Source organism: Cetorhinus maximus, chromosome 3 (genome assembly GCF_964194155.1).
Source record: "Cetorhinus maximus chromosome 3, sCetMax3.hap1.1, whole genome shotgun sequence".
In the NCBI taxonomy this organism is placed as follows: Eukaryota; Metazoa; Chordata; class Chondrichthyes; order Lamniformes; family Cetorhinidae; genus Cetorhinus; species Cetorhinus maximus.
In genome coordinates this window covers 95001006-95028394 of record NC_135881.1, presented here as the reverse complement: position 1 = coordinate 95028394, position 27389 = coordinate 95001006, and the positions used below count along the sequence as shown (strand labels likewise).

The following is a 27389-nucleotide window of genomic DNA, read 5'->3' as shown; positions in this document are numbered from 1 at the left end:
CTTTATTTCCAGAGAGATAGAAATGAAAAGTAGGGAAATTATGCTAAACCCTGTAACGAACCTTGCGCCGTACTGCAAGTGTGCCTTAACCAGAGTTCTGGTTGACATATCATTAAAAGGATCTGGGGAGGGTGCAGAGAAGATTTACAAGGGTGACACTAGAAATAGGTGGTTATATATATCAGGAAAGGATCGATAGGCTGGGTCTCTTTTCTCTTGAAAAAAAGGCTGAGGGGTGATCTAATAGAGGTCTTTAAAATTATGAAAGGTTTTGATAGAGTGGATACAGAGAGAATATTTCCTCTTGTGGGGAAGAGCATAACTAGAGGCCATCAATATAAAATAGTCACCAATAAATTCAATGGGAATTTCGCAAGAAACTTCATTAGCCAAAGGGTGGTAAGAATGTGGCACTCATTACCACAGGGAGTGGTTGAAGAGAATGGTATAGACTCATTTAAGGGGAAGCTAGACAAGCATTGGAGGGAGAAGGGAACAATGGTCATGATAGTAGATTTATATGAGAAAAGTTAGGAGGGAGCTCGAGCGGAACATAAACACTGGCATAGACTGGTTAGGCTAAACTGCCTGTTTCTGTACCGTATATCCTATATAGCCCTTAGTTCTTAAAGATCATTGTTATGAGCAGAAAACACTGTACTACCCTACTTGGCCACCTGAACAAAAACTCAACACTCTATTCTCAGTCGGTGGCAGCAGACACCATTTAAGATGCCATGGGGGGCTGCTGCACCAAAGGATATTTTTGTTTTAAAATCGAGGCCACCACACATGCAAATCAGATAAACCAGGCTCATGTAGGAATCAAAGGTCCTCCTTCAGAGAAAAATTAATGGTGAAGAGTTTTGTGTTTATACTGTATTCAGTCACTTATCGATAATTAAAGTGACTGCACTGGCAAGTCGAAAGAGTACTACTGCCCTCCAGTGCCATATATGGAAACTGGTAAATTTCAAGCATTCTGAAGACAAGAAAGTAAAAAGAACTACAGAGGCAAATTTACAAGTTCATCAGGTTTCCAAAATCAAAAAATCTTTCATAGCACGTGAATTAATACACATTCTATTGAAACATATAAATCAAGAAAATGCATAAGGTAAAGAAAATTCTCCATTTAAAAAGTGTAATGCAATTTTTCTTTATTAGCTTAAATTGGTTGAAGAGCAAAAAAAATTACTTGGTTAAATATTTAGTGTATGTGAGTCCATGTTCTAAATGATTGGCTGCTATACTGCCTGTATAACAGCAACTGCATTTCAAAAGTAATGCAGAACATAAACGGATAGGTCAGGGGAAAACATCTTGGTTCATTCAGCCTGTCCAATACAATGCGTCAAGGAACCAACTAGAGAACAGCCTATTCACAATCTGAATAAGAAATAGGAGCAGGAGTGGGTCATAATAGCCCCTCAGGCCAGCTGATTGTCAATACAATAATGTTTGATCTTTTGCCTGAACTCCACTTTCCTGCCTGCTCCTCATATTCCTCCATTCCCTGAGAAATCAAAAATCTGTCTATTTTAGCCTTAAATATATAAAGCATCCACAAAACCCTTTGAGGTACAGAATTTCAAGGATTTACAACCAAGTGAAGGAATTTCTCATTTCAGTCTGAAATGATCGGCCCTTTATTGTGAGGCTATGACCCTGTATTCCAGGTTCCCTAGCCAGGGATATTTTCTCGGAGTCTACCCTTCGGAATTTTGGGTGTTCCAATGAGGGCGCCTCTCATTCTTGAGTGTATAGAAAAAATTTACTCACCACCAGTACCCCCCCCCCGCCACCATTATAGTACAACCCTCTCGTCCCAGGAACCAATCTAGGAACCCTTCGCTTAACCACCTCCAAGGCAAGTATATCCTCCTTAGATATGGAGATCTTCCATTGTGCAATATGACAGGGTTAATTAGTAACTTATAGCAAAGAATAAGAATAAACAGAATTTCCTGGCTGGCAGGGTGCAACTAGTGGAATGCTGCAAGGATCAGCTTTTTAAAATCCATATCAATGACTTAGGATGAGGGAAACAAGAGGACACAGACATGCTGAATGGGTGGACGCATGTCAGGTGAAATTTAATGCAGAAGTATTTTTTTTATTCATTCATGGGATGTGGCTGTCACAGGCTAAGCCAGTCTTTATTGCCCATCCCTAATTGCCCTCGATAAGGTGGTGGTGAGCTGCCTCCTTGAACCGCTGCAGCCCATCATGTAGTGTGGGTACACCCACAGTGTAATTAGGGAGGGGGTTCCAGGATTTTGACCCAGCAACAGTGAAGGGGCAGCGATATATTTCCAAGTCAGGATGGTGTGTGACTTGGAGGGCAACTTCCAGGTGGTGGCTTTCCCATGTATCTGCTGCCCTCGTCTTTCTAGATGGTAGCGATCATGGGTGTGGAAGGTGCTGTTTAAGGAACCTTGGCAAAGTCCTGATGTGCATCTTGTAGATGGTACACACTGCTGCCACTGTATATCGGTGGTGGTGGGAGTGAATGCTTGAGGGTGGGGTACCAATCAAGTGGGTTGTTTTGTCCTGGATGGTGTAGTGCTTATTGAGTTTTGTGGGAGCTGCACTGATCCAGGCAAGTGGAGTGTATTCCATTACACTCCTGACGTGCCTTGTAGATAGTGGACAGGCCTTGTAGATAGTGGACAGGCTTTGGGGAGTCAAAAGGCGAGTTACTCGCCATAGGATTCATAGCTTCTGACCTGCTCCTATTGCCACAGTATGTATACACGAACATACGAACAAGGAGCAGTAGGCCATTTGGCCCCTCGAACCTGCTCCGCCATTTAATAAGGTCATAGCTGATCTGACAATAACCTCAAATCTGCATCCCACCTGCCCCCAATAGCCTATCAACCCCCCTTGATAACCAAGAATCTATCCACCCCTGCCTTGAAAACATTCAAAGACTCTGCTTCCACAGCCATTTCTGGAAGAGAGTTCCAAAGACTCACGACCCTCGGAGAAAAAATTTTGTCTCATCTCAGTTTTAAATGGGCAGCCCCTTATTTTTAAACAGTGACCCCCTAGTTCTAGATTCTCTCATAAGAGAAGACATCCTCTCCACATCCACCCTGTCAAGTCCCCATAGGATCTGAAATGTTTCAATCAAGTCGCCTGGCTAGTCCAGTTCAATTTCTGGTCAATGGTGACCCCCAGGGTGTTGATTATGGGGGATTCAGCGATGGTAATGCCATTGAATGCCAAGAGGCGATGGTTAGATTCTCTCTTGCTGAAGATGGTTATTGCCTGGCACTTGTGTGGCACAAATGTTGTTTGCCACTTGTCAGCCCAAGCCTGGATATTGCCCAGGTTTTGCTGCATTTGGACATGGACTGCTTCATTTTTATTTATCAGTGTATATCAGTGTAAATGAATATTTTGTTAGGAAGAATGAGAGGCAAGATAAAATAGGTACAATTCTAAAGTGGGTGCAGGGACAGGGAGACCTGGGAGAATATAGGCATGAATGATTGAAGGTGGTGGCAGGACAGGTTGAGAAAACAGTTAAAAAGGCACATAGGATATTGGGTTTTTATAAGTTGAGATAGAGTACAAAAGCAAGGAAGTTATGGTGAACCTTTAGAAAAAACTAGTTCCGCCTCAACTATAGTACGGTTTCCAATTCTGGGCACTGCACTTTAGGAAGGATGGGAGACATTAGACAGGTTTCTGAAAAGATTTACAAGAACGTTTCCAGGGATGAGGGACTTCAATCACATGGACAGATTGGAGACGCTCGAGCTACTTTCCTTAAAGAGAATGTTGAGGGGAGATTTGATAGAGGTGTTCAAAATCATGAGGTGCCTGGGCAAAGCGGATAGAGAGAAACTGCTCCCAATGGTGAATGGGGTCAAGAACCAGAGGACAACAATAAGGTGAATGGAAAAAGAACAAAAGGCAACATGAGGATAAACTTTTTAATGCTGCAAGTGGGTTAGGGTCTGGAATGCACTCTGGAGCTTAAAAGAATAAAATATCTAATTTAAACATAAAATTCTTAAAGGCTAGATACGGAGAGGTTGTTTCCCAGGCTGCAAAGTCCAGAACTAGGGGGTACAGTCTCAAGATAAGGGGTCGACCATTTAGTATTGAGATAAGGAGAAATTTCTTTACTCAAAGGGCTGGAATTTCTTTACTTGGAAGTTTATGGAAACTTAGTTGACAAGTATATTCAAGATCAAGGTAGAAACATTTTGCTCTTTGGGAATTAAGGCATACACAGATAGGGTGGGAAAATGGAGTCGATGCAGAGGTTCAGTCATGATCATATGGGGAGACAGTGGCATTGTGGTAATGTTACTGGACTAGTAACCCAGGCTAATTCTCCAGGGAAATTGGATCAAATCCCACCACAGCAGCTGATGGAATTTAAATTCAATTAATAAATCTGGAATTATAAAGTTAGTCTCAATAATGTTGACCATGACAAAGCTATCATTGATCGTTGTAAAAATCCATCTGGTTCACTAATGTCCTTTAGGGAAGGAAATCTGCCATCTTTTTCTGTCTAGCCTACATATAACTCCACACCCACAGCAATGTAGCTGACTTTTAACTGCCCGCTGAAGCGGTCTAAAAGCCACTCAGTTCAAAGGCAATTAAGGATGGGCAACAAATGTTGGCCTTGTCAGCAACACCCAGATCCCATGAAAGAATAAATAAAAAAATATTGAAAGGCAGAGCAGGCTTGATGGCCTTATGGCCTATTCCTGCTCCTTCTTATATTATGATGCCTTGTGAAAATTTTAAATTAAATAATGTACTTCATATCATTCCAAAGACATAAGAGCAATTAAATCATTTTTAGTTCTTTCTTTGAGGTAGACTGTTGTTTAAAAGGAACATTTTAGAGTTCTAGCCCTCAACTGCAGCCGGTCAAGTCAAAAATTAATTTTTTAAAAAGCAGTCATCTGTACAATACACAGCAAGACATGAAAAGCAATTAATACTGTAATTTGTGCAACCAATAATGTCGGTGTGTACAATGCATATACATAAATAAATAAGTTTTTTCAGCAGCTTTTGCTAATAGCAAGTGCTGCTGGAGCTGTTTTCATCCAGACAAGTGGGGACTATTTCATCACACTGCTGACATGTGGAACGGCCTTGGGGAGTTGGAAGGAGAATTTCTTACCACAGAATACCCAGCCTTTGACCTGAGCTTGTAACCACAGTATTATGTGGCTGGTCCAGTTAAGTTTCTGAGCTATGCGGACTCCCAGGATGTTGATGGTGGGGAATGCAATGATGGTAATCGCATTGAATGTCAAGGGGAGGTGGTTAGATTCTCTCTTATTGGAGATGGTTGTTGCTTAGCACTTGCATGGTGCAAATGTTACTTGCCCATATCATTCTAAGCTTTAAATGTTATTTTGTTCATGCTACAGATAGATTTGGACTGCTTCATTATCTGAGGAGTTGTGAATGGAACTGAACACTGCAATCAGTGAACATCCCAATTTCTGATTTTTTTGCTTGAGGGAAGGCCATTGATGAAGCAGCTGAAGATGCTTCTGCCTAGGACACTAAACTGAAGAACTCCTGCAGTTGAGATAATTAACCTCCAACAATCCTAGCACAAAGGAAGGTGGCTATGTATGACCCCAAACATTGAAGAGTTTACCCCAATTCCCACTGACTTCGGTCTTGCTAAGGCTCCTTGATGCCACACCATTAAAAGCTGCCTTGATGTCAAGGGCAGTCATTCTCATCTCACTCTGGAATGGAGCTTTTTCATCATACTTGGGTCAAGGCTGTAATGAGGTCTGGAGCAGAGTATTCTGGCAGAACCCAAATCGCTTTATCAGTCAGCAGGATGTTGATGAATAAGTGCCGCATGATTAGTGCTACTGACGTCAAGAGCAGACTGATGGGGCTGTAATTAAGAATATTGGATTTGTCCTGCATTTTGTGGATAGGACAGACTTGGGAAATTTTCCACTTTGTCAGGTGGATGCCAGAGTCGCAGCTGTATCAGAACAGCTTTGCTAGGGGCATGGCTAGTTTTGGAGCACAAGTCTTCAACTCTATAGCCGAAATGGTGTCTGGAACCCCAGCCTTTGCTGTAACCAATAGGCTTGGCCATTCTTGATCTGAGGTGGAATTAAGCCAATTGGTTGAAAACCAGCAAATGTGATGCTGAGGACCTCAGCAGAAGGCAGAGACAGATCATCCACTTGGGCTGAAGATGGCTGCAAAATTGCCTTGTGATCGAGTCATTAGAGCACAGGAAGTCACCTGTCAATCTCTGTACAGCAACCCAAACAGCCCAGTCAGTCCCATTCCCTCACTTTGAAGTGATTGGTCATCTCCACTTCCACCACCCTCATGGACAGTGAGTTGCAGGTCATTTCCACTCATTGCATAAAGACGTTCTTCTTCACATCACCACCAACTCCCAACCCCCCTACATCTCTTGCCCAAAAACTTAAATATCTCCCCTAATCCTTGTAGCATCAGGAAATGGGAAAAACTTTTGTCTAACTTTTCTAAACCTGTCATAATCTTATATCAAATCTCCCCTAGATCTCCTTTGCTCCATGGAGAACAACCCCTTGTTCTCTTAACGTTGCAGCTAAAATCCCTCATCGCTGGAGTCATTCTGGCAAATCTCATTTATATCCTCTCAAGGACCCTCCCATCCTTCCTAAAGTGTGACCACCAGAACTGGATGCAATATTTTAGTCCTGACCTAACCAGAGTTTTATAAAAGTTTGGCATAGCTTACTTGTTTTTGCACTAAATGCCCTTATTTATGAAACTCAAGATTTCATGTGCTTTGCTAATTACTCTCCTATTATGTCCTGCCACCTTCAAAAATGTATGTAAATAAACCCCCAGACCCCCTGTCCCTGCAGAGTATTTAGAGCTGTGCTTTTAAAACTACAATGCTTCTCCCTATCCCTCATTGAGGATGGAGATGCTTGTAAGCCTCTTTTCCCCCACCCCCAGGTAACTGTTTAATTGTCCACCACCATTCACAACTGGGTGCAGCAAGGCTGCAGAGCTCTAATCTGATCCGTCGATTGTTGGATTGGTTAGCTGTCTATAAAATGCTGCCTCCAATTTTAGTATGCATGTTGTCCTGTGTTGTAACTTCAGCAGGTTCACAGATGTTACTCCTGGCATACTCTCCTACACTTTTCATGGAACCACAGTTACTCTACCATTACCATCAGGCCAGGGGATCAAGGAAAGTGCCAGGCCAGGAGATGATGCCATGAGACTACCTAAGGCCTGGAATCAATGTTGAGAATTTCCAGGTCCGCTTCCACTCTGCTGTAAACCACAGTGCCACCACCTCTGGTGGGTCTGTTCTGCTGTTGGACAGGACACAGCCAGGGATTATGACGGAGGAGTCCACGACACTGACTGAAAGGTTTGATTATGAGAGCATGATTATGTCAGGCTGCTGTTTGGCTAGTCTGTGGGGCCGCTTTTGTCCCAATTTTGTTTCCCACATTAGTCAGGATAACTTTGCTGGGTGTGCCTTTGCCATGTTCAGTGCTTCTGTTGTTCCAGTTTAATTCTTTAGGCATTTTTTCGTAATTTTTTGCTATAACCTAGCGGATGGCTGGCCATTTAAAAGGAAGTTAAGAGACGTACACATTGCTATGGGTCTGGAGTCATACTTAGGCCGGACCAAGTAAAGATTGCAGATTTCATTCCCTAAAGGACATTAGTAAACCTGATGGGTTTTTACAACAATCCCAGTAGTTTCATGGTTACCTGGTTGATACCAGCTTATTTCACATTTATTTAATCAATTGAATTTAAGTTCACCACTGCTGTGATTAAATTGAACTTATCCCCAAATAATTGGCCCAGGCTTCTGGATTACTAATCCAGTAACATAACCACTATTCCACTGCTCCCAACATGTACTTCATTCAACTTAGTCTTGTGTGTGTTACTCACAGCATAATCTCCACTACATTGGGGAGAATAAGAGAATAAACTAAATTACTGACCACTCAACACTTCCAAGCTCCCACGTTAGCTAAGCATTGTTAACAATTCTCTCTCCTCAGATTCTGCCTCTGACTCCTCATATAACTAAACCTTGACTCCTCCATCCTTGTAAGTGACCAACCTATCTCCAAAGTCCTTCAACATGTTATCACCTCCCAAATCTATGCCTACTTCACCCAGAACTCCATTTTTGAATCCCTCCAATCAGATTTCCACCCCAATCAGAATACCGAAACGGCTCTTATCAAAGTCACAAATGACATCCTATCTGACTGTGACAAAGGCAAACTATCCCCTGCTCTTCCCTCTCAAGCTGCCTGTAGCCTTTGACACAACCATTCTCTTCTAATGCTGCTCCACTGTCATTCAGCTCGGTGAGACTGCTCTCAAATGGTTCCAATATTATCTATCTAATCACAGCCAGAGATTCACCACCAATGGCTTCTCTTCCTATTACTGCACAATTACCTCTGGTGTCCCCCAAGGATCTACCTTTGGCCCCTGCCATTTCTGATCTTCATGCTGCCTCACGGTGATAATCATCCAAAAACGTAACATCAGTTTCTATACTTATGGCGACAGCATCCAGCTTTACCTCACCAACATCTCACTTGACTCCTCCACTGACTCTCAATTATCAGACTGTTTGCCTGACATCCAGTACTGGATGAACAGAAATTTCCTCTTTAATTGAGAAGACTAAAGCCATTTTTTTTAGTCCCCACTAGAAACCCTGCTCCAAAGCCACCAACTCCGTGCCTCTTCCTGATAACCATCTGTGGCTGAACCAAACTGTTCGCAATCATGGAATAATATTTTATTTGACCACAAGATGAGCTTTGAACTATATATCTGTGCAGTCACTAGAATCACCAATTTCCAACTCCTAAATCGCAAGGCTCCTCCCCACCTCAGCTGTTCTGCTGCAGACGCCCTCATGCTTTTAATACACCAGATTTGACTATTTCATGGCATTCCTGACCAGCATTCCACCCTTCAAAATTGCGGTCATCCAAATTCTGCAGCCCGTGTCCCAACTCACACGAAATCCTGTTCATTCATCGCTACTGTGCTCGTTGATCTACACTGGCATCTGGTTAAGAAATGCTCCAAAGTTAAAATCCTCCTCCTCATTTTAAAATCCCTCCATGGCCTGGCCCTTCCCTATCTCAAATTTCCTGCAACCCTACAACCTCTTGAGATATCTGCATTCCTCTAAATCTGACCTCTTGAGCTTTCCCAACTTTAATTGATCCACATTCTTGGCTGTGCCTTCAGCTAGGCCCTAACTTCTGGAATTCCCTCCCTAAATCTCTCCGCTTCTCCTTAAAACCTACCTCTTCAAGCAAGGTTTTGGTCAGCTGCCCTAATGTCAAAATATAAAAGCAAAAAACTGCAGATGCTGGAAATCCAAACCAAAAACAAAAATACCTGGAAAAACTCAGCAGGTCTAACAGCATCTGCAGAGAGGAACACAGTTAACGTTTCGAGTCCGTATGACTCTTCAACAGAACTAAGGAAAAATAGAAAAGAGGTGAAATATAAACTGGTTTAAGGGGGGGTGGGACAGGCAGAGCTGAATAGAGGGCCAGTGATAGGTGGAGATAACCAAAAGATGTCATAGACAAAAGGACAAAGAGGTGTTGAAGCCGGTGATATTATCTAAGGAATGTAATCATAAAGGTACAGATAGCCCTAGTGGGGGTGGGGTGGAGGGGAAGGGATCGAAATAGGCTAAAAGGTAGAGACAAAACAATGGATGGAAATACATTTAAAAATAATGGAAATAGGTGGGAAAAGAAAAATCTATATAAATCATTGGAAAAAAGGGGGATCAGAAAGGGGATGGGGATGGAGGAGAGAGTTCATGATCTAAAATTGTTGAACTAAACATTCAGTCCGGAAGGCTGTAAAGTGCTTAGTCGGAAGATGAGGTGCTGTTCCTCCAGTTTGTGTTGAGCTTCACTGGAACAATGCAGCAGGCCAAGGACGGACATGTGGGCATGAGGGAAGGGTGGAGTGTTGAAATGGCAAGCGACAGGGAGGTCTGGGTCATGCTTGCGGATAGACCGAAGGTGTTCTGCAAAGCGGTCACCCAGTCTGCGTTTGGTCTCTCCAACGTAGAGGAAACCGCATTGGGAGCAGCGAATGCAGTAGACTAAATTGAGGGAAGTGCAAGTGAAATGCTGCTCAAAGGGTCATCGTCCGCCATTTCCGCCAACTCCAGCATGATGTCACCACCAAACACATCTTCCCTTCACCCTGCTCTCATGCCCACATGTCCGTCCTTGGCCTGCTACATTGTTCCAGTGAAGCTCAACGCAAACTGGAGGAACAGCACCTCATCTTCCGACTAGGCACTTTACAGCCTTTCGGACTGAATGTTGAGTTCAACAATTTTAGATCATGAACTCTCTCCTCCATCCCCACCCCCTTTCCGATCCCCCTTTTTTCCAATAATTTATATAAATTTTTCTTTTCCCACCTATTTCCATTATTTTTAAATGTATTTCCATCCATTGTTTTATCTCTGCCTTTTAGCCTATTTCGATCCCTTCCCCCCCACCCCACCCCGACTAGGGCTATCTGTACCTTTATTATCACATTCCTTAGATAATATCACTAGCTTCAACACTTTTGTCTATGGCATCTTTTGGTTATCTCCACCAATCACTGGCCCTCTATCCAGCTCTACCTGTCCCACCCACCCCCCGCCCCCTTAAACCAGCTTATATTTCACCTCTTTTCTATTTTTCCTTAGTTCTGTTGAAGAGTCATACGGACTCGAAACGTTAACTGTGTTCCTCTCCGCAGATGTTGTCAGACCTGCTGAGTTTTTCCAGGTATTTTTGTTTTTGCCCTAACGTCTTATGTGGCTTGGTGTCACATTTCGTTTTATGCCCCTGTGAAGCAGCATGGGATTCTTTATTATATTAAAGGTGCTAAATAAATACAAGTTATTGTTTTATTTCAGATTTATAGCATTCGCTTTTCTTTGGTACAGTTGGCAGAGCTTTAAATTGTACCAATTTCTGGAGTGTGCTTTACTCTACAAAAAGAAGAAAAGTCTGACCTTCCATTAGTAGCCCCCTACAATTAATCCAACCAATTCTGGGTTCCCACTAGCAACCAGTGTCTCCTCATTGTTCTTTGGAACTATACTGTGCCATTAGATTGCTGAATATAGAAAAAGGCATAGGGATGTTTTCATGACACCCAAGTTTCAAGGCACCACTAGAACCAGGAACAGGAGTATAATGTACAGTTTATTGAGCCTGCTCCATGATAACAAGGTTATGACTGAATTTCTACTTTCCCACCTAACCAATATACCTGGATTCCCTTAATGTCCAAAGGTCCATGTCTCTTGGCCTTGAATATCAACTCCAACTCGGCACCCACGCCGCACTAGAACAGAAAATTCCAAAGACTCTCAATCCTCTGCGCATAGATTTCTTCTCATCTCAGTCCTAAATGGCTAACCCCTTATTCTGAGTCTGTGGCCTAGAGTTCTGCACTCTCCAGCCAGGAGAACCCACTTAGAATTTAATAAGTTTCAATAAGATCACCAAAAGATGGATGACATTTAGACTTCCTTAAAAACAGCACCACTACCAAGGAGGTGAAAAATCATAAAATTATACTAAAATAGTAGAGTGACAAAATATCAGAAAGGAACAAAGAAGCCTCATTAGCTACCAAAAATGCTAACTGGCCATCAGCTCTGGCCTCAAAACAGCACAGCCTGCTCAAATAAATTGAACATAATTTTACTTTTTAAATCAAGTATACAGAGAAACAGACAGCAGTTACAATACAAAAACAGAAACAGAAATACCTGGAAAAACTCAGCAGGTCTGGCAGCATCGGCGGAGAAGAGCACAGTTGCCGTCATGAGGACTCGAAATGTCAACTGTGCTCTTCTCCGCCGATGCTGCCAGACCTGCTGAGTTTTTCCAGGTATTTCTGTTTCTGTTTTGGATTTCGAGCATCCGCAGTTTTTTGCTTTTAGCTCAGCAGTTACAATACATTCTGCTCAGTCAAAGTTATCTTCTACATGAAGAAATAGTCCTAGCCAAATTACCCACCCTGTTTCTGTTTCTCTCTAGCTCTTTCAGCATTGCCATTCGCTTCCTGCTCAAATTTAAGGCTCTGCCAATTGTATCAATTTCATAAGCATGCATGAGACTATTGAAAACAGAGGAGAACGTGAAAGGTTTGCATTGTTCGGACTTTAGAAATTCTTCACAGACTCTCATGGGTGAGGGGGCTGGGGTGGGAATATGTTGTCTAATGCCGCACTTCAGAAAACCTACAACGATGCTTTTTACCTTTCCTGCCTTTCACTCTATCATAATTTTAGAATTGTGGCTAAAGACTGAGCAATGCCTGCTGTGGTAGTGGCTATGGTGCAAATACAATACGTTCACAAATATCACATACACACAAATGCAAGTAAGGAATCCAAATAACTGATCCATAAGCATGCTGATAAAACAAAAAGGTAATCAAATATCCACAAGCTCAAAGGTTTTCAAATTCTGTTACCCAAGGAGCTGTAACATCTGCCTGGCAGTTATTGAAACATATACAGGATATCCTGGTAGCTTAGTGATGTGTTTACAATGACTACCGGCCCAACATAAAATTTAGGGTGCGTCATCAGAATCCGAGACTCTGAATGCATCCTTCCTCGAACCTAAAGGTTTGTGGTTTTAATGTTCAAATAATAGTCTTCCTTCCCTAAACATTAGTGTGTATGTTACAATTTAAACAAAGAAAATCCACAAAACCATTATATCTTGTTTTTTCTTCAGTTACTCAAGTTCCTAAGTTATCCCATTTGTAAGCAACATATTTCAGTTCAAAAGTAATTAACTGCAAGAGTCACTTTGAGTTGCTATAGCATAACAAAGGTGCTATATAAATGTAAATGCATTTCAGATAATTTCCTATGGCACTGCATTAATTCATACTCACAATGGTTACTATCATAAATCCCTCTAACACATAGATACACTAATCCAGAATTCAGAGCAAGAACATGATATACAGGAGACAAAATAGATATGGTACAGAACAGTGTTACACTTCAGTGGACATTTTTATAATTACTAAGCTAACTTGTCTTTGGGTGTTGACTACAGTTGCATACGGTACCCCTATGTACATAGGTTTTGCTGTGAAAATGTAGCAAAAAAATGTCCCAGTTTGATTAAATATTGGAAAGGTAGAGACTGCCTCATTTACTGCCATGTACATCACGAACAAGAAGTTTGTTGATACATTTTGTGAAAAAAAACTTGGCATAACACAGACTAGCGAGTAAAATATCTATGAAGTATTGTGCACCTTACAAGTATAATGCAGCACCTTCTGTGACAACCTCAGTGTTTTAGTGGTTCCATTCAGCCATTTGTGCTCTGTGCAAAGGCAAGACCATGGCTCATTGTCTGCTGTGCTTCATCCGAGCCATTTTTCTCCTACAATTCTAAAGTTGAACATACTTCTGTGACTAAGATCTGATATTTGCTATTAAAGAATGGCATAACTAACTTAATATTTAGCATCACACCTAAAAAATGGTAAGTGAGGTATTAAGGAATGTGCCAACCAGTCGCTGTCATCTCCTAGAATTTGTTTGGAGCATATTCCCCATATTCCTCCCTACTGCTGTGGAACTAGACTAGAGTATTTTTTCTGCTGTTTGTACCTCCTCTCATGAGTTTGTGTGGTGGTTGGGGTGTTCAGGCACAGCAATGGGGTTATGGTGTTAGGTTAACCATGACAGTGTAGAACAATCTTGACTGACCAGCTAGTCAACCTATCCAGCAGTTTTGTTTGTTCACATACATGCATTATATGGAAGGTAATGAAGCAACAAGGGTTTTTTTTCCCTAGAAAAATATCATCCTGCTTAACATCTTACTTGTCCTCATCTCCTTGTCTGCAAAAATCAGGTAAAATGACTAAAAACCCAAGAATCAAACTGGCACATGCGGTCCTGTGGGAATCATTTTGAGTAAATTGTGAGACGTGTTCCTAGAGTCCTCTATGAACAAAAACAGATAGGTAGCTCGGGATGTAGAGGAATAATCAGAATTTTATTTGAAGCTACAGCTTTAGGTTAATAATAGAATACTAGCAATCCCTCATTCAAAAATCTATGCTAAAAGAAAACAAGTGGAATAGATTGGTTACAAAAGTGCAAGACAGTCAATGCTCTGAAATAGGCAGAAATTATTCATTTGAATGAAACAATTATAGGTAATGCGTCTACCTGCTGCTTTCACATTAAAGTGAGCTTTAGATACTGAGATAAAAACAAATTCTCCTCACAGCTGTTCATATTGTGCAATATGCATACACCCTTCTCTAAAAAGCACTTAGTTTGCTGGGCCATAAATTTTTAATGACTGCTACAGCGTCTCAACAGTTACAAGGACTTTAGACGAATCTCTATTTCTACAGTAGCACAATAATTACTCCTACAGCACAACACTTCATCAGTCCACAAAGTTAGCTCAGAATGCTAGGAAAGCCTCAGACCACTTGCAAGCCTGTAAAATCCTGGCCTGGATCTCAGTTCCTCGTACACATGAGTTCACATGCAGAAGTGACCATAATTTGCTGAACCTGGTATACTGGAGCAGACATTCAGTTGAAGGGAATCAGACTTACTCATCGGTATACAAGCAATCTTTCCAAGTATTTCTATGTTCCTAACCTTCAGGTTTAACTTCATGAGGCACCTGTTTGTTATCAATACTCACTGTTACTCTTATCAGAAATATAACAATTACTGTGCTAACCATTTGGTGTTTATCAGTGAGTAGGATTGCATACAACATTTATTAATGTAGTAATTAACATTTTCCCAGACCATGGCATCATGAAAGGTAACTCTACAAGTTAGATTTCCTACACAAACTTCAAACACTTACGGAACATAAGCCTGAAACTAATGATAAGTTTTAGACAAAACATCAGTTCTCTTAGCAACTGTTCAAATTGCACAATATGCATATGCTCTCCTTTAGAAATCATTAAGTATACTTGTGGCTATAAAATCTAGACATTGCATTTTCTACATCAAGTCACTGGATAGTAACGAGAAACATGAATGCTGGGTGAGCTTTGCAGGCTGTAGGGAGAGTGGGGGAGGATAACAAGGAGCATACAACACAAGAGGCAGCCATTCAGCCAATCACGCCAAGCCAGTTTTGAAAGAGCTTTCCAAATAGTCCCACTCCTAGATCTTTCCCAACATCCAGGCAAATTTCTCCTTTTTAATTATAGATCCAACTCCCTATTAAAACTTTTGAATCTGCTTCCCCCACCTATTCAGGCAGTGCATTCCAGATCATCATAGCTTGTTGCTTAAAAAGAAATATAATTTCACACCTAAAAGTGAAGTAAACTTTGTGCTCATTGCTCAAGGAGATGCACAGCATATGCAAGTTCACTCTGAACACAATGCCTAACCTGATAGTATACAGACTAATACTTAGAATTTTGACAGGATCCAAAATGTTACTGACATTTGTTAAGAGTTGAAGTCAAGGCTGTGGAGCAAATAATTCACAACAAAGTTGCTGCTCTTCAGTAAAAGCTACTGGACTGTAAAACACCGGGGGGTAAAAAGGATGCCTGAATGTTTTCTATGAAAGTTACACTTTAATTTGTGACCCAAGATCAATGAACACATGTAATTATGGACAGTCTGTTAATCCTTCATACCAGCCTTAAAAATAATTTCTTAATTTGACTGGGAGAAAGTTGGATGTTTTCTGAGCTCAACCGTCTTGGTCTATTGAACAAGAATGTTAATCAAATAAACATTTCTTGTAACTTGCTCGTAAATGTCACTCCATTGTTACCAATCCATTGTGTTATGATCCTCATGGGGGAACCGTAAACCAAAATAACCTAATTGATGAGCCCCAAACGAAGAAATTCCCAACAAGGTTCCACTTTTTGTAGATTATAGTTTAACACAAAATCGGAACAAAGGCTAATTAAACATGAACTGACATTCAAATGATACTTTCAAATAAAAAGGTAGATTTCACTTTAAATAGTCATATGTCTTACACGGCCAGAAGCGCCCGTATCACTCACCACACAAATGTGGCACCATGTGCAGTTCCAAAGTTCCCTAACTCTGCCTCTCATTAGATCTCTCATTTTGCCACTCAACTGACTTGACCTTCAAGTCATGTTCACTGGCAGCTGTATTCTATCCGATGTCTACAGCAAAGATTGTCATCCAAATGGCACACTCTAGCACAAACTCCTTAGCTAGGTTCACAACAGTTTTGCTGGCACAGATTCTCCAGAGGCTCATTTGTCCAACCTCTTTAATAAAGCCTGTTAAACAGTCAGGTCGGCTCTGGCAAAACTGAAACAGCAAGAAAATGTCCAATTCAAATCCCTGCCCTAATGTACTTGGCTGTCTTGTTTAACTGTATTACACACACACACACACACACACACACACACACACACACACACACACACACACACACACACACACAACGCTCCTTGTAAATGTGCCTTCTCTGTTCACCTCTTTGCTGCAGCTTTATATAGATGCTCTCACCCACATCAAGGTACTACTGTACTTAGCCGTATGAAGTAGAATATATATAATAATTAGTCACAGTGCTTCAGGAACAATATCAGGAGTTTTATGTATCCAAATAGATCTGAACTCCTGATTTGATCCTAATGATCCATGATCTATCACTGCCCAGATACCATAGATGGCAATAGCGGTTTATGACGCTCAAGCACTATGATTAGTATTGATTTAGAATACTTATACACATCACTGCAGGATCTGAGGAAATCAGGGAAACAGGTTTAGAGTCGACAGCTCCAAAAGAGCAAAGACAGTGGATCTTAGGCGTCTAATGTACTGAAAATTCTATGATTCTATACGCTATCAACACTTAATAACAGTAAATTACTTTAAAATCTCCTGTATATCTTGTATTCTTCATATAGAAAACTGATTTCCAAAGTTAGATACAAAAGCAGCAACTGCCTGTCTATTAATCGTGAACCAGTTCATATTGTGGCAAAAGTAGTACAAAACTGTCAAATTAATTCCAAATTTGTGCAGATCTACTTCTTCCAATTGGTTGTTTTCCTCTCTTTACCTAACTCACTCCCATATCTCTCTATTAGTCTGCATCCTTACAATTTTTAAATGTGCTTCTCGAAAGTGATTTTGATTAATTGACCTTCCATAAAGCCAATGTTTAGCCAAAGCTATTCTAATTCCTGAAAATGAGCCATTAAAAAATCTCAATGTTAAACACAGGTTTACTGGCAAATATAGAAAACAGATAAACAGATGTAGTACGAACACAACGTATGCAAAGAACTCATGTGGATTACTTATATAATACACTATTTCAGCCTTGGCTCAGTGGTAGCACCTCACTCAAGTGAGAAGTTTGTGTTTCAAATCCCACTCCAGACACTGAACACATAAACCAAACTACAGTACTGAGGCAAAAACAGAATTACCTGGAAAAACTCAGCAGGTCTGGCAGCATCGGCGGAGAAGAAAAGAGTTGACGTTTCGAGTCCTCATGACCCTTCAGCAGAACTGAAGGGTCATGAGGACTCGAAACGTCAACTCTTTTCTTCTCCGCCGATGCTGCCAGACCTGCTGAGTTTTTCCAGGTAATTCTGTTTTTGTTTTGGATTTCCAGCATCCGCAGTAGTTTTTGTTTTTATTACAGTACTGAGGGACTGCTGCACTGTTGGAGATCTCATCTTTCAGGTGAGATATCAAACCAAGATCCTGTCTGCCTTCTCAGGTGAACTTAAAAGGTCCAATGGCACTATTTGAATAAGGGTTGGGGTGTTCTCTAGTATCCTGTCAAATATTAAGCAATCGGCGGTAGCAAAGTGGTATTGTCACTAGACAAGTATTCCAGAGGCCCACGGTAATGCTCTGGGGACCCAGGTTCAAATCCCACCACGGCAGATGGTAAAATTTGAATTCAATAAAAAAAAAATCTGGAATTATAAATCTGGTGATCACCACGAAACCATTGCTGATTGTTGTAAAAACCCGTCTGGTTCACTAATGCCCTTTAGGGAAGGAAGTCTGTCATCCTTACCTGGTCTGGCCTACACATGACTCCAGACCCACAAAAATGTGGTTGACTCTTAAATGCCCTCTGAACAAGGGTAATTAGGGATGGGCAATAAATGCTGGCCTAGCTAGCGATGCTCATATCCCATAAACGAATGAAGAAAAAAAAAAACAGCATCCACTGAAGCAGATTATCTGGTCATCTTATTTGTTTGAGAGAACTTGCCACGGGGCAAATGGCTGCCTTCTTTGTTACATTACAAATGACCAGGGTTCAAAGTACATGGGCAGTGGGCAAATTCACCCTCAAAAGCCCCCAGAACAATCCAAGGCAAAGGAAAAGAAAGTTGCCCCATAAGTTGGAGAAACAGAATCTGAGCAGTTGCTCCTCCAATCACAGGTTCCCTCTCGCAGTCTTGCTGCTCCTTCAGAGACTGATTCTATGATTGGTGGAGCAGCAAGGGCAGGAAAGAGGGAACCTGTGATTGGCAATGCTGGAGCAGTTATTCTGGCAGGTCCCGTTGAGCTCAGACCAGGGCGAGAGAACAGGATAGTAACAAGCAGCAGGAGGCTTCACTCAGCAACAACCACGCAAGATCAGCGGCCGCAGTGCCCAAGTTGGGGCGGGACCTGGCTCAGGCTCAGAGGATGGGCGGGTGGGAAAGAGAAGCAGCAGTAGGGGCTAACAGAGGCCAAAGAGGTGGGGAAATAGTGGGGCCTCCATCTGAATGAACTCTTCTGTCTGGCTCCCAAATTCTTTAAATATTCTCTCAAATGCATTGACTTGGAGAAAGGAGAATCACTGAAATGTAAAATATATGTGACTTAAACCATTCGTTATCTGAAGGTTAGCTTGGTACTGCTAAATTAATTTGTGCACATTCCCTTTGTTGCACAATTAGACCTTTGGAAGTCAGTGTCCTGACATTTTTGTCAGCACTCATTTTAAACAGAAATTGAGGGGAAAGAATTTTGAAATTGGCAGAACAAAACCAAAGAATGCTAGAGACTGCTAATTGCTTGCAATCAATTTTTAAAAGGAGCTGCAGATGTGAGACTCATTCCCAGTAAGTTCTGACTGCTTGGCACAAGGTAATTTTCATTTTGGAAAGAGTATGGAAATTAACAAAAAAAATTCATAGATATTTATAGATTCTAAGTTAAAAGATTTTATATATATTGGATACACACACACCCTTTGGTATTTATGCAACCTATCGATAGGAAACCCTAAAAAAAATGAATATAGAAGGTCATGTTACTATGAAACTGCATCACCTAATAAAAGAGAATGAAAAGAACCAAAAATGTAGCTCTCAAGAAAATCTCAATAAGAGTCCTCAAGTGACTATACTTCAAAAGTAATTAACTCAGCTCTAAAGTACTTTGACATTCTGAAGTTGTGAAAAGTGAATTAGAAGTGCAAGTCTATGTATGGTATAACATTCTATCATTACAAAATACCATATCAGCTGACATACCATAATCAACATTTTGTCAATTTAGATAAGCATTGTAAACTTTTTTCTACACTGAGAAAATCTGGCAATTGGAATATTCCAGGGTTTAATCAATTTTGTTCTGTCCTTACAAAATCTGGATCAACAGTTAAAGTGCTGCAGAACAGCTACAACACTGGCATCTATCTGGCAATGCGGAAAATTGCCCAGGTATGTCCTGTCCACAAAACACAAGCAAATCCAACCCAGCTAATTACCATCCAATTAGCAGCCGTCCATATATCAAAGTGACGGAAGGTGTCATTGACAGTGTTATCGAGTGGCATTTTATACTGCAATAACCTGCTCACCGATGCTCAGTTTGAGTTCCGCCACGGCCACTCGTCTTCAGGCCTCATTACAGCCTTGATACAAATATGGATAAAAGAGCTGAATTCCAGAGTGACTGCCCTTGAAATCAAGGCAGCATATGACCAAGTGTGGCATCAAGGAGCCCTAGCAAAACTGGTCAATGGGAATTGGAGGAAAACTCTCCATTGGTTGGAGTCATACCTAGCCCAAAGATAGATGGTTGTGGTTTTTGGAGGTCAATCACCTCAGTCCCAGGACATCACTGCAGGAGTTCCTCTGGGTAGTGTCCTGGGCCCAACTATCTTCAACTGCTTCATTAATAACCTTCCCTCCACCATAAGGTGGGGATGTTCGCTGATGGTTGCAGAGAATGTTCAGTACCATTTGCAGCTCCTCAGATACTGAAGCAGTTCATGTCCATGTACCACAAGACCTGGACAACATTCAGGCTTTGACTGATGTGTGGTGTGAATGTTACTTGCCATTTAAGTGCCAGGCAATGACCATCTCCAAGAAGAGAGAATCTAGCCACAAGTCTCCCTTGGCATTCATTTGCATTACCGACACTGAATCCCCACTTTCAACATTCCAGGGTTTAACATAGACTTGAAACTGAACTGGACAAACATTGTCTCTACAAGAGAAGATCAGAGACCGAGAATTCTCCCCAAAGTCTGTCCACCATCCACAATGGACAATACAGGAATGTGGTGGAATATTCTCCATTTGCCTGTATGACTGTGGCTCCATCACACAAGAAGCTCGACACTATCCAGGACAAAGCAGTCTGCTTCACCAGAACCCACCCACCACTTCCAACATTCATTCCCTCCACCACTGACACAGTATGTATGCATATAAGATGCACTGCAGCAACTCACTAATGCTCCTTCAACAGCACCTTCCAAACTTGTAACCTCTACCCTCAGAAGGGCAATGGCAGCAGGTGCATGGGGACACCATCATCTACAAGTTCCCCTCCAAGCCACACATCATCCTGACTTAGAACTATATCACTGTTCTTTCACTGTCGCTGGATCAAAATCCTGAAACTCCCTAACTCCCTTCTTAACAGCACTTTGAGTGCATCTACACAACTTGGACTGCGCCGGTTCAAGATGGTGGTTCACCACCACCTTCGAGGGCAATTAGGGATAGGCAATAAATGTTGGCTTTGCCAGTGACACCCACATCCCATGTAAGTTTTTTTTTAAATCTCACTTTCCACTAGATGTTATGCACAACAATTAAGCAACAAGGGAAAATAGGTTTAACTCATGCTTCTGAGTGATTTTTTCCAAAGCTTTTAGACTCAAAGAACCAGTAAACTTTATTTCTCTCCATTTCTCTTAGAGCTCAGTTGGGAGTAAAAAAAAAGCACAAAAATTTTGTTTGACTGTCATAAATCATTTCTTTAACACCACAGCTGATTTAAATCATTGGCCTGTGAATTTTCCTAACAAATTCATTTGTCGTGTCTATATACTGCTACGCGTACACAGACTGGTTGAGGCGTCAGCTGTGGCTCAGTTCATAACACCCTCGCCTTTGAATCAGAAGGTTGTGGGTTCATGTCCCACTCCCGGAAAAAAAAAAGTCAAGAACTGTGAATGTACTCGAAAGAGTTACACAGACTGGTTTGTAAACAGTGTGACGGGGCACAGAGGAAGGCAGGGTGTGGTGGGGCATGTAAGCTAGCGACCAAGCTCTACCAGACCAACACCTCTAGTTGACAACTCGACTTTCCCTAAATTGTTAGGCTGCTTGCCCAACATCCAGTACAGGGTGAGCTGCAATTTCCTTCAACTAAACATTGGAAAGTGCAAAGCCATTATCTTCCTTCCCTAACCAACTCCATCATTTTCTCTGGTAATATTCTAAAGCTGAACCACACTGTTCACAACCTTGGTATCATACTTGACCCCAAGAGGTGATCCAGACCACATATCTGCACCATCACTAAGCAGTAGTACTTACACCTTTGCTTCATTGTATCTGATGCTGAAACCCTCATTCATACCCTTTGTTACCTCTGGGCTTAATTATCCCAATGTACTCAATGCCAATCTCCCACCTACCATCTTCAAAAAACGTAAAGTCACCCAACACTATGCTGCACCATCGCATTCACCCACGTACTCACTGACTTACACTAGATCCCAGTTGAGCAACATCCCGATTTTAGAATTCTCATCCTGGCTGCAACATTATTCCATTGTCTCACCCCTGCCTATCTCTCTAATCTCCTTCAGCTCAATAACCCTCCAAGATTTCTGCATTCCTCAATTTTTGGCCTCTTTGGCTCTGCCTTCCACTGCCAAACTCTCAAGCATCTGAATTTCCTCCCTCCTGTGCGTCTCTTTTCGCTTCTTTAAGCTGCTCCTTATAAGCTACCTCTATGACCAAGTTTACAGTCATGTGTCATATTATCGCCTTAAGTGGTTCAGCATCCCTCCTGTGAAGCGTCTTTGGACATTTTCTTATGCCCCAAGGGAGCATAAAGACATGTCCTATATAAATATGTAAGTTGTCGCTGTGGGGCACCAAGGAGTTTGGTGTGTGGATCGACGCTTTGAGCCCCATGCCCTCCTTTCACTTACAGGGGGTTCCATCTCTCCGGCAGTCGGCGGCGCAGCGAGATCCTGTCGCTCACATAAGTGTTAATCTGATGTTTGCTGATACTCTCCTCCTCCTTCTTCTTCTCTTCGCCCTGCAGGTTCAGGTGAACCGCTGCGCCCAGCTCTCCCAGCCCATTCACATCCATCGCAGGCTTCTCATACACGGCTCTCTGTAAACGTTCATACTCGGACTCGCTGAGAGAGTCGGGGCCGCCGTCAGTCCCAGCTGCCCCGGCAGCTCCAGGAGCCTGGTCCCGGCGCTCTGTTTCCTGCTGGCCGCTCCGGCTGAGAATCACGAAGCCCAGGGCGATCATCCCGCAGCACAGCAGCAGGAGCGGCCTGGAGCGCCGCCGCCTGCCCAGCAACATAGTCCCCAAAGCAGCAGCAGAGGGACACGGACTGGGGGGAGGGGGGGGGGGGGGGAAAGGAGGCGAGTGCCGGGGCTTCAAACTCCAACCATCAGGCGGTGAGGCCAAAGCTCCCCAAGCAGGAAGGCTGCGGTCACCGAGCCCGATTTCAGGCACAGGTTTCACTCCGACTCCAGCTCCAGCTCCGGACCCGCCGAAGCCGCTCCTCAAACTTTCTAATGCAAATTCCTCCCGGATGTTCCGTCATAGTGTGGGCGGGACCTGTCGCGGAAAGGGGCCGAATGTTGAGCCGTTTCCCTGGAGACGGGGGTTTGAGGGGGGGCGGGGCGCTGAAGGTACATGTGCAGCCATAGAGGAGGAGGGTAGATACCAGAGGCTGGAGGAGATTACAGGGAGGGATTTGAAAACAAAGATGAGAATTTCAAAATCAGGCATTGCCTAACCCGGAGTCAATGTAGGGATGATAGGAGATCAGGACATGCTGCAAGTTAAGACTCTCGACAGCAGAGTTTGGATTAAAAGGGTGGTAAAAGGAGGAATAGGACTAATTAGGGAACAAAAAGGGAATTTAAGCATGGAGGCAGAGGCATAGCTAAGGTATTAACTGAATACTTTACATCTGTCTTTAACAAGGAAGAGTTACCTGGGCCATGTTGAAAGAGGAAGTAATTAATACACTGGAAAGGTTTTAAATTAATAAGAGGTACGACAGGGCATGTCAGTATAACTTTGGGGGAGGGGAAACTTCTAGAAACAATAATCTGGGACATAATTAATAGTCACACAGACAAATGCAGGTTAATTAAGGAAAGCCAGTTTCTCAAGGCAAAATCGTGTTTAACTAATTTGTTGGAGTTTTTTGAAGAGGTAACAAAGAGTGTTGATGAGGTTAATACTGTTGATGTGGTGTACTATGTTCCTCTGTTGGGTCACTTTGCTCAACACGTCTATCTACTGGTAAGTGAGTTGGTAAACAAGATACTGCAGACAGAGACCCATGTAAGATGAAGCACATGCTGTTAATACAAGTAACAGAGCATGTGTGCTTGTCAAACCAGTCTCTATTCTAAACTACTGATTAACATTGTAGGCCGTGCCACACAGCAATTGGGTAATACAATCACGTGGTTAAGAGAGGTTAATCTGGAGAGACTACTGAGATCTCAATCAGAAGCAGGAAATGTTACTGTTTTGAAAAAGGAGTATGTAAAGACTCAACAAAAGGAACTCGTAGAGGTGATGCTTCAGGATAGAGTTCAAGTTGAAGTCAGTAACCTCCAATACTGCCATTATTATTGCAGGTTTTCTCTGTTAAACCATTGCTTTTTGCTGGTCTGTTAATGGTGGCTGTTTCCTGCCTTTCCACAGAGCCCTGCCCTTCCACGCCATTTCTAACCGGTGCTTCCCTCCCAACGTGAAGGGTGGCACCATTTTGTGCTCCTTTGATTGCTTCTGAATCTCTTGACTGTGCTCTCCATTGCGAGCACCAACTCCAGTGCCTTGCTGAGGTCTAAATTTGTTTCTGATAACAACCTTTTTTGAATGGTGTCTTCGTTAATCCCACATACTAACCGGTCTCTTAACATGTTAATCAACGTCCAGAACTCACAGTGCTCTGTCAGTTGTTTCAAGGCTACTACATAGCAAGTGACTGTCTCTCCAGGAGCATGACAGCTCGAATTAAATTTAAAATGCTGCATTGTTACTGAGAGTTTCGGCTGAAATTGCCATTTCACAAGATTTACCAACTCATCAGAGCTCTTGGAATCTGGGGCATTGGGTGCCGTTAAACTACGAATTAGGCTGTATGTTTCACTGCCACATGTCGATAAGAGGATCGCTTGCCTCTTCTCCTCCCCTGATATGTTGTTGGCCAAAAAGAAAGCGATTCATTCAATATAATGTGACCAGTCATCGGTGGTCTGATCACACGGTTTGATATGGCCAAACTGTGGCATACTGGAGGGAGATAACTTCGATGACTATGATGAAGGCTGTACTTACAATTGCCTTGCAAGGTACGGCTGATTTACTTCTGTTTCATTTTCGTGGCTTTCTTTGGTGTTGTCGACTGGTTGTGTTTTGTCTTGTCGCCAGTTGTTATGTTCCTTCTCTGTCTTTGCTCAGCGAACACAATTGCACACCTATCTACTACTGGTGAGTGAGTTGGTAAACAAGATACTGCAGATGCAGAGACCAACGTAAGATGAAGCACATGCTGTTTATTAACACAAGTAACAGAGCACTAATACATATGTGCTTCTCAAACCAGACCCTATTCTAAGCTACTGATTAACATTGTAGCCTGCGCTACACAGCAATTGGGTAATACAGTCATGTGGTCAATCTGCTCACATTCTCTTAAAGGTGTTTCACACCTCAGATTACCACACGGTGTTCATAGATTTCCAAAAGCCACTTGATACGGTGCCACACAACAAACTTGTAAGCAAATGGATAGCTCATGCAATAAAAGGGACTGTAACAACATGGATATGAAATTGGCTGAGTGACGGGAAACAGAATCATGGTTAAAAGAATGTTTTTCAGGCTGGAGGAAGGTTTGTAGTGGAGTTCCCTAAGGGTCAGTCTTGGGACCCTTGCTTTTCCTGATAGATATTAATGACCTTGACGTTGGTGTACAGGGCACAATTTCAAAGTTTGCAGACAATACAAAACTTGGAAACATTGTGAACTGTCAGGAGGATAGTGTAGAACTTCAAAAGGACATAGACAAGTTGGTGGAATAGGTGGACAGGTGGCAGATGAAGTTTTAAGCAGAGAAACGTGCAATGATTCATTTTGATAGGAAGAAAATGGACAGGCAATATACAATAGCCGGTACAACTCTATAAAGTGGGTGCAGGAGGAGAAGGACTGGGGTGTATATGTGCATAAAGCATTGAAGGTGGCAGGACTGGTTGAGATAGCGGTTAATAAAGTATACAGTATCCAAGGCTTTATTATTAGGGACACAGAGTACAAGAGCAAGGAAGTTACATTGAACTTGCATAAGTCACAAGTTCAGCCTCAGCTGGAGTGTTGCTTCCAGTTTTGGGTGCCACACTTTAGGAAAGATGTGAAGGCATTGGAGAGAGTGCAGAAAAGATTAACAAGAATGATTCCAGGGCTGAGGAACTTCAATTATGAAGACAGAGTGGGGTAGTTAAAATTGTTTTCCTTGGAGAAAAGAAGGCTGAGAGGAGACTTAATACAGAGTAGATAGGGAGAAACTATTCCCACTCACGAACGGATCGAGAATGAGAGGGCACAGATTTAAAATAATTGGTAAAAGAAGCAAAAGTGATATGAGAAAAATCTTTTTCATGCAGCGAGTGATTAAGATCTGAAATGCACTGACTGAAAATGTGGTGAAGGCAGGTTCAATCAAAGTATTCAAATTAGACTGTTACCTGAAAAGGAAGATTGTGCAGGGTTATGGGGAGAAGGCAGAAGAGCACCAAGTGAATTGCTCATTCAGAGAGCTGGTGCAGACACAATGGGCCAAATGGCCTCCTTCTGCACTGTAACGATTCTGAGAAAGGGCATGAGAGGAAATAGGTGAGCAACTAGAGAAACACATGAGATCAGGGTGAGGGCTTGAGGGAGCATCAGATAAAGTCTGGACCAGTGGGCTACCAGGAGGGATACAGCAGGGGCAGCTGATCGAATGGTCTCAAGCTCAGTAACCAAGAGGTCCATGAGTTCCTCGCACTTATTGTTGAAGGTGAGGGCGGAAGAGACCAGAGACTGTGGTTTAAGAAGATCATTTGTAGAGAAAAAGAGGACAGGGGGTTTTCTGATCATGAAATAGTGAACAGTTTTAGCAGACAATAGTAGGACCCAATGTTGTGTGGTCCAGCAAGATCTGGCAGTGATGACTAAACCATTTATCCACCATATTCTTTCAAATCTGTGCAACCGGACTTAAGGAATAAATTGTGAAAATGCATTCACTGATGTTGACCACCCACGTGAGTTCATTTGACTTCTCGTGGTACTGCATCCTGGCCGTCCATTTCCTCTGTAGGATAGTCCTAGAGGACCTTCTGACCCTAAGTGGAACCATGAATCTCTGCTCATGCCCACCTCCACCACTCATGCCCGAGCACCATATCTGTCATTCTGGACCCTTCTCTCTGCCCTGATGTTCAGTTTGGCATAATTTAAATTGCAGTAACATTCTTTAGTGCAGCTTCACTTTAAGAGGGAGAGCATGCATGTTAGAAGAGCAGGCTGGCTGCACTACATGGTTTGTGAATGTTACTGGACTCCTTTGTTGAGTTCAGGATGCAGTGTGGGACCCACTCAGCTCCACGATAAAATCACGCGGATGAGGTAGGTACTCAAATTTGCATGTTGCCTACCTCGGTCTGAACGGGCATGGGCAGGTTGCAAATCATAACCCCTGTGGCAAAAACATGGGGCTATCCAATAACTCACCCCATCCACAGATTTGCTCCCAACCCAGCGCAGG

General features: G+C 42.4%; 1 protein-coding gene across 1 annotated transcript in view; it reads right to left on the bottom strand.

Moving 5' to 3' along the window:
* Window positions 1–22976, bottom strand: part of galnt12 (UDP-N-acetyl-alpha-D-galactosamine:polypeptide N-acetylgalactosaminyltransferase 12) — a 63507-nt gene extending 40531 nt beyond the window's left edge. Inside the window, exon 1 of the mRNA XM_078538742.1 lies at window positions 22527–22976. Within this exon, the coding sequence (XP_078394868.1) occupies window positions 22527–22912 (386 nt within the window). The 5' untranslated portion in view covers window positions 22913–22976. The remainder of the gene's footprint in view (window positions 1–22526) is intronic.
* Window positions 22977–27389: the final 4413 nt, after the last annotated feature.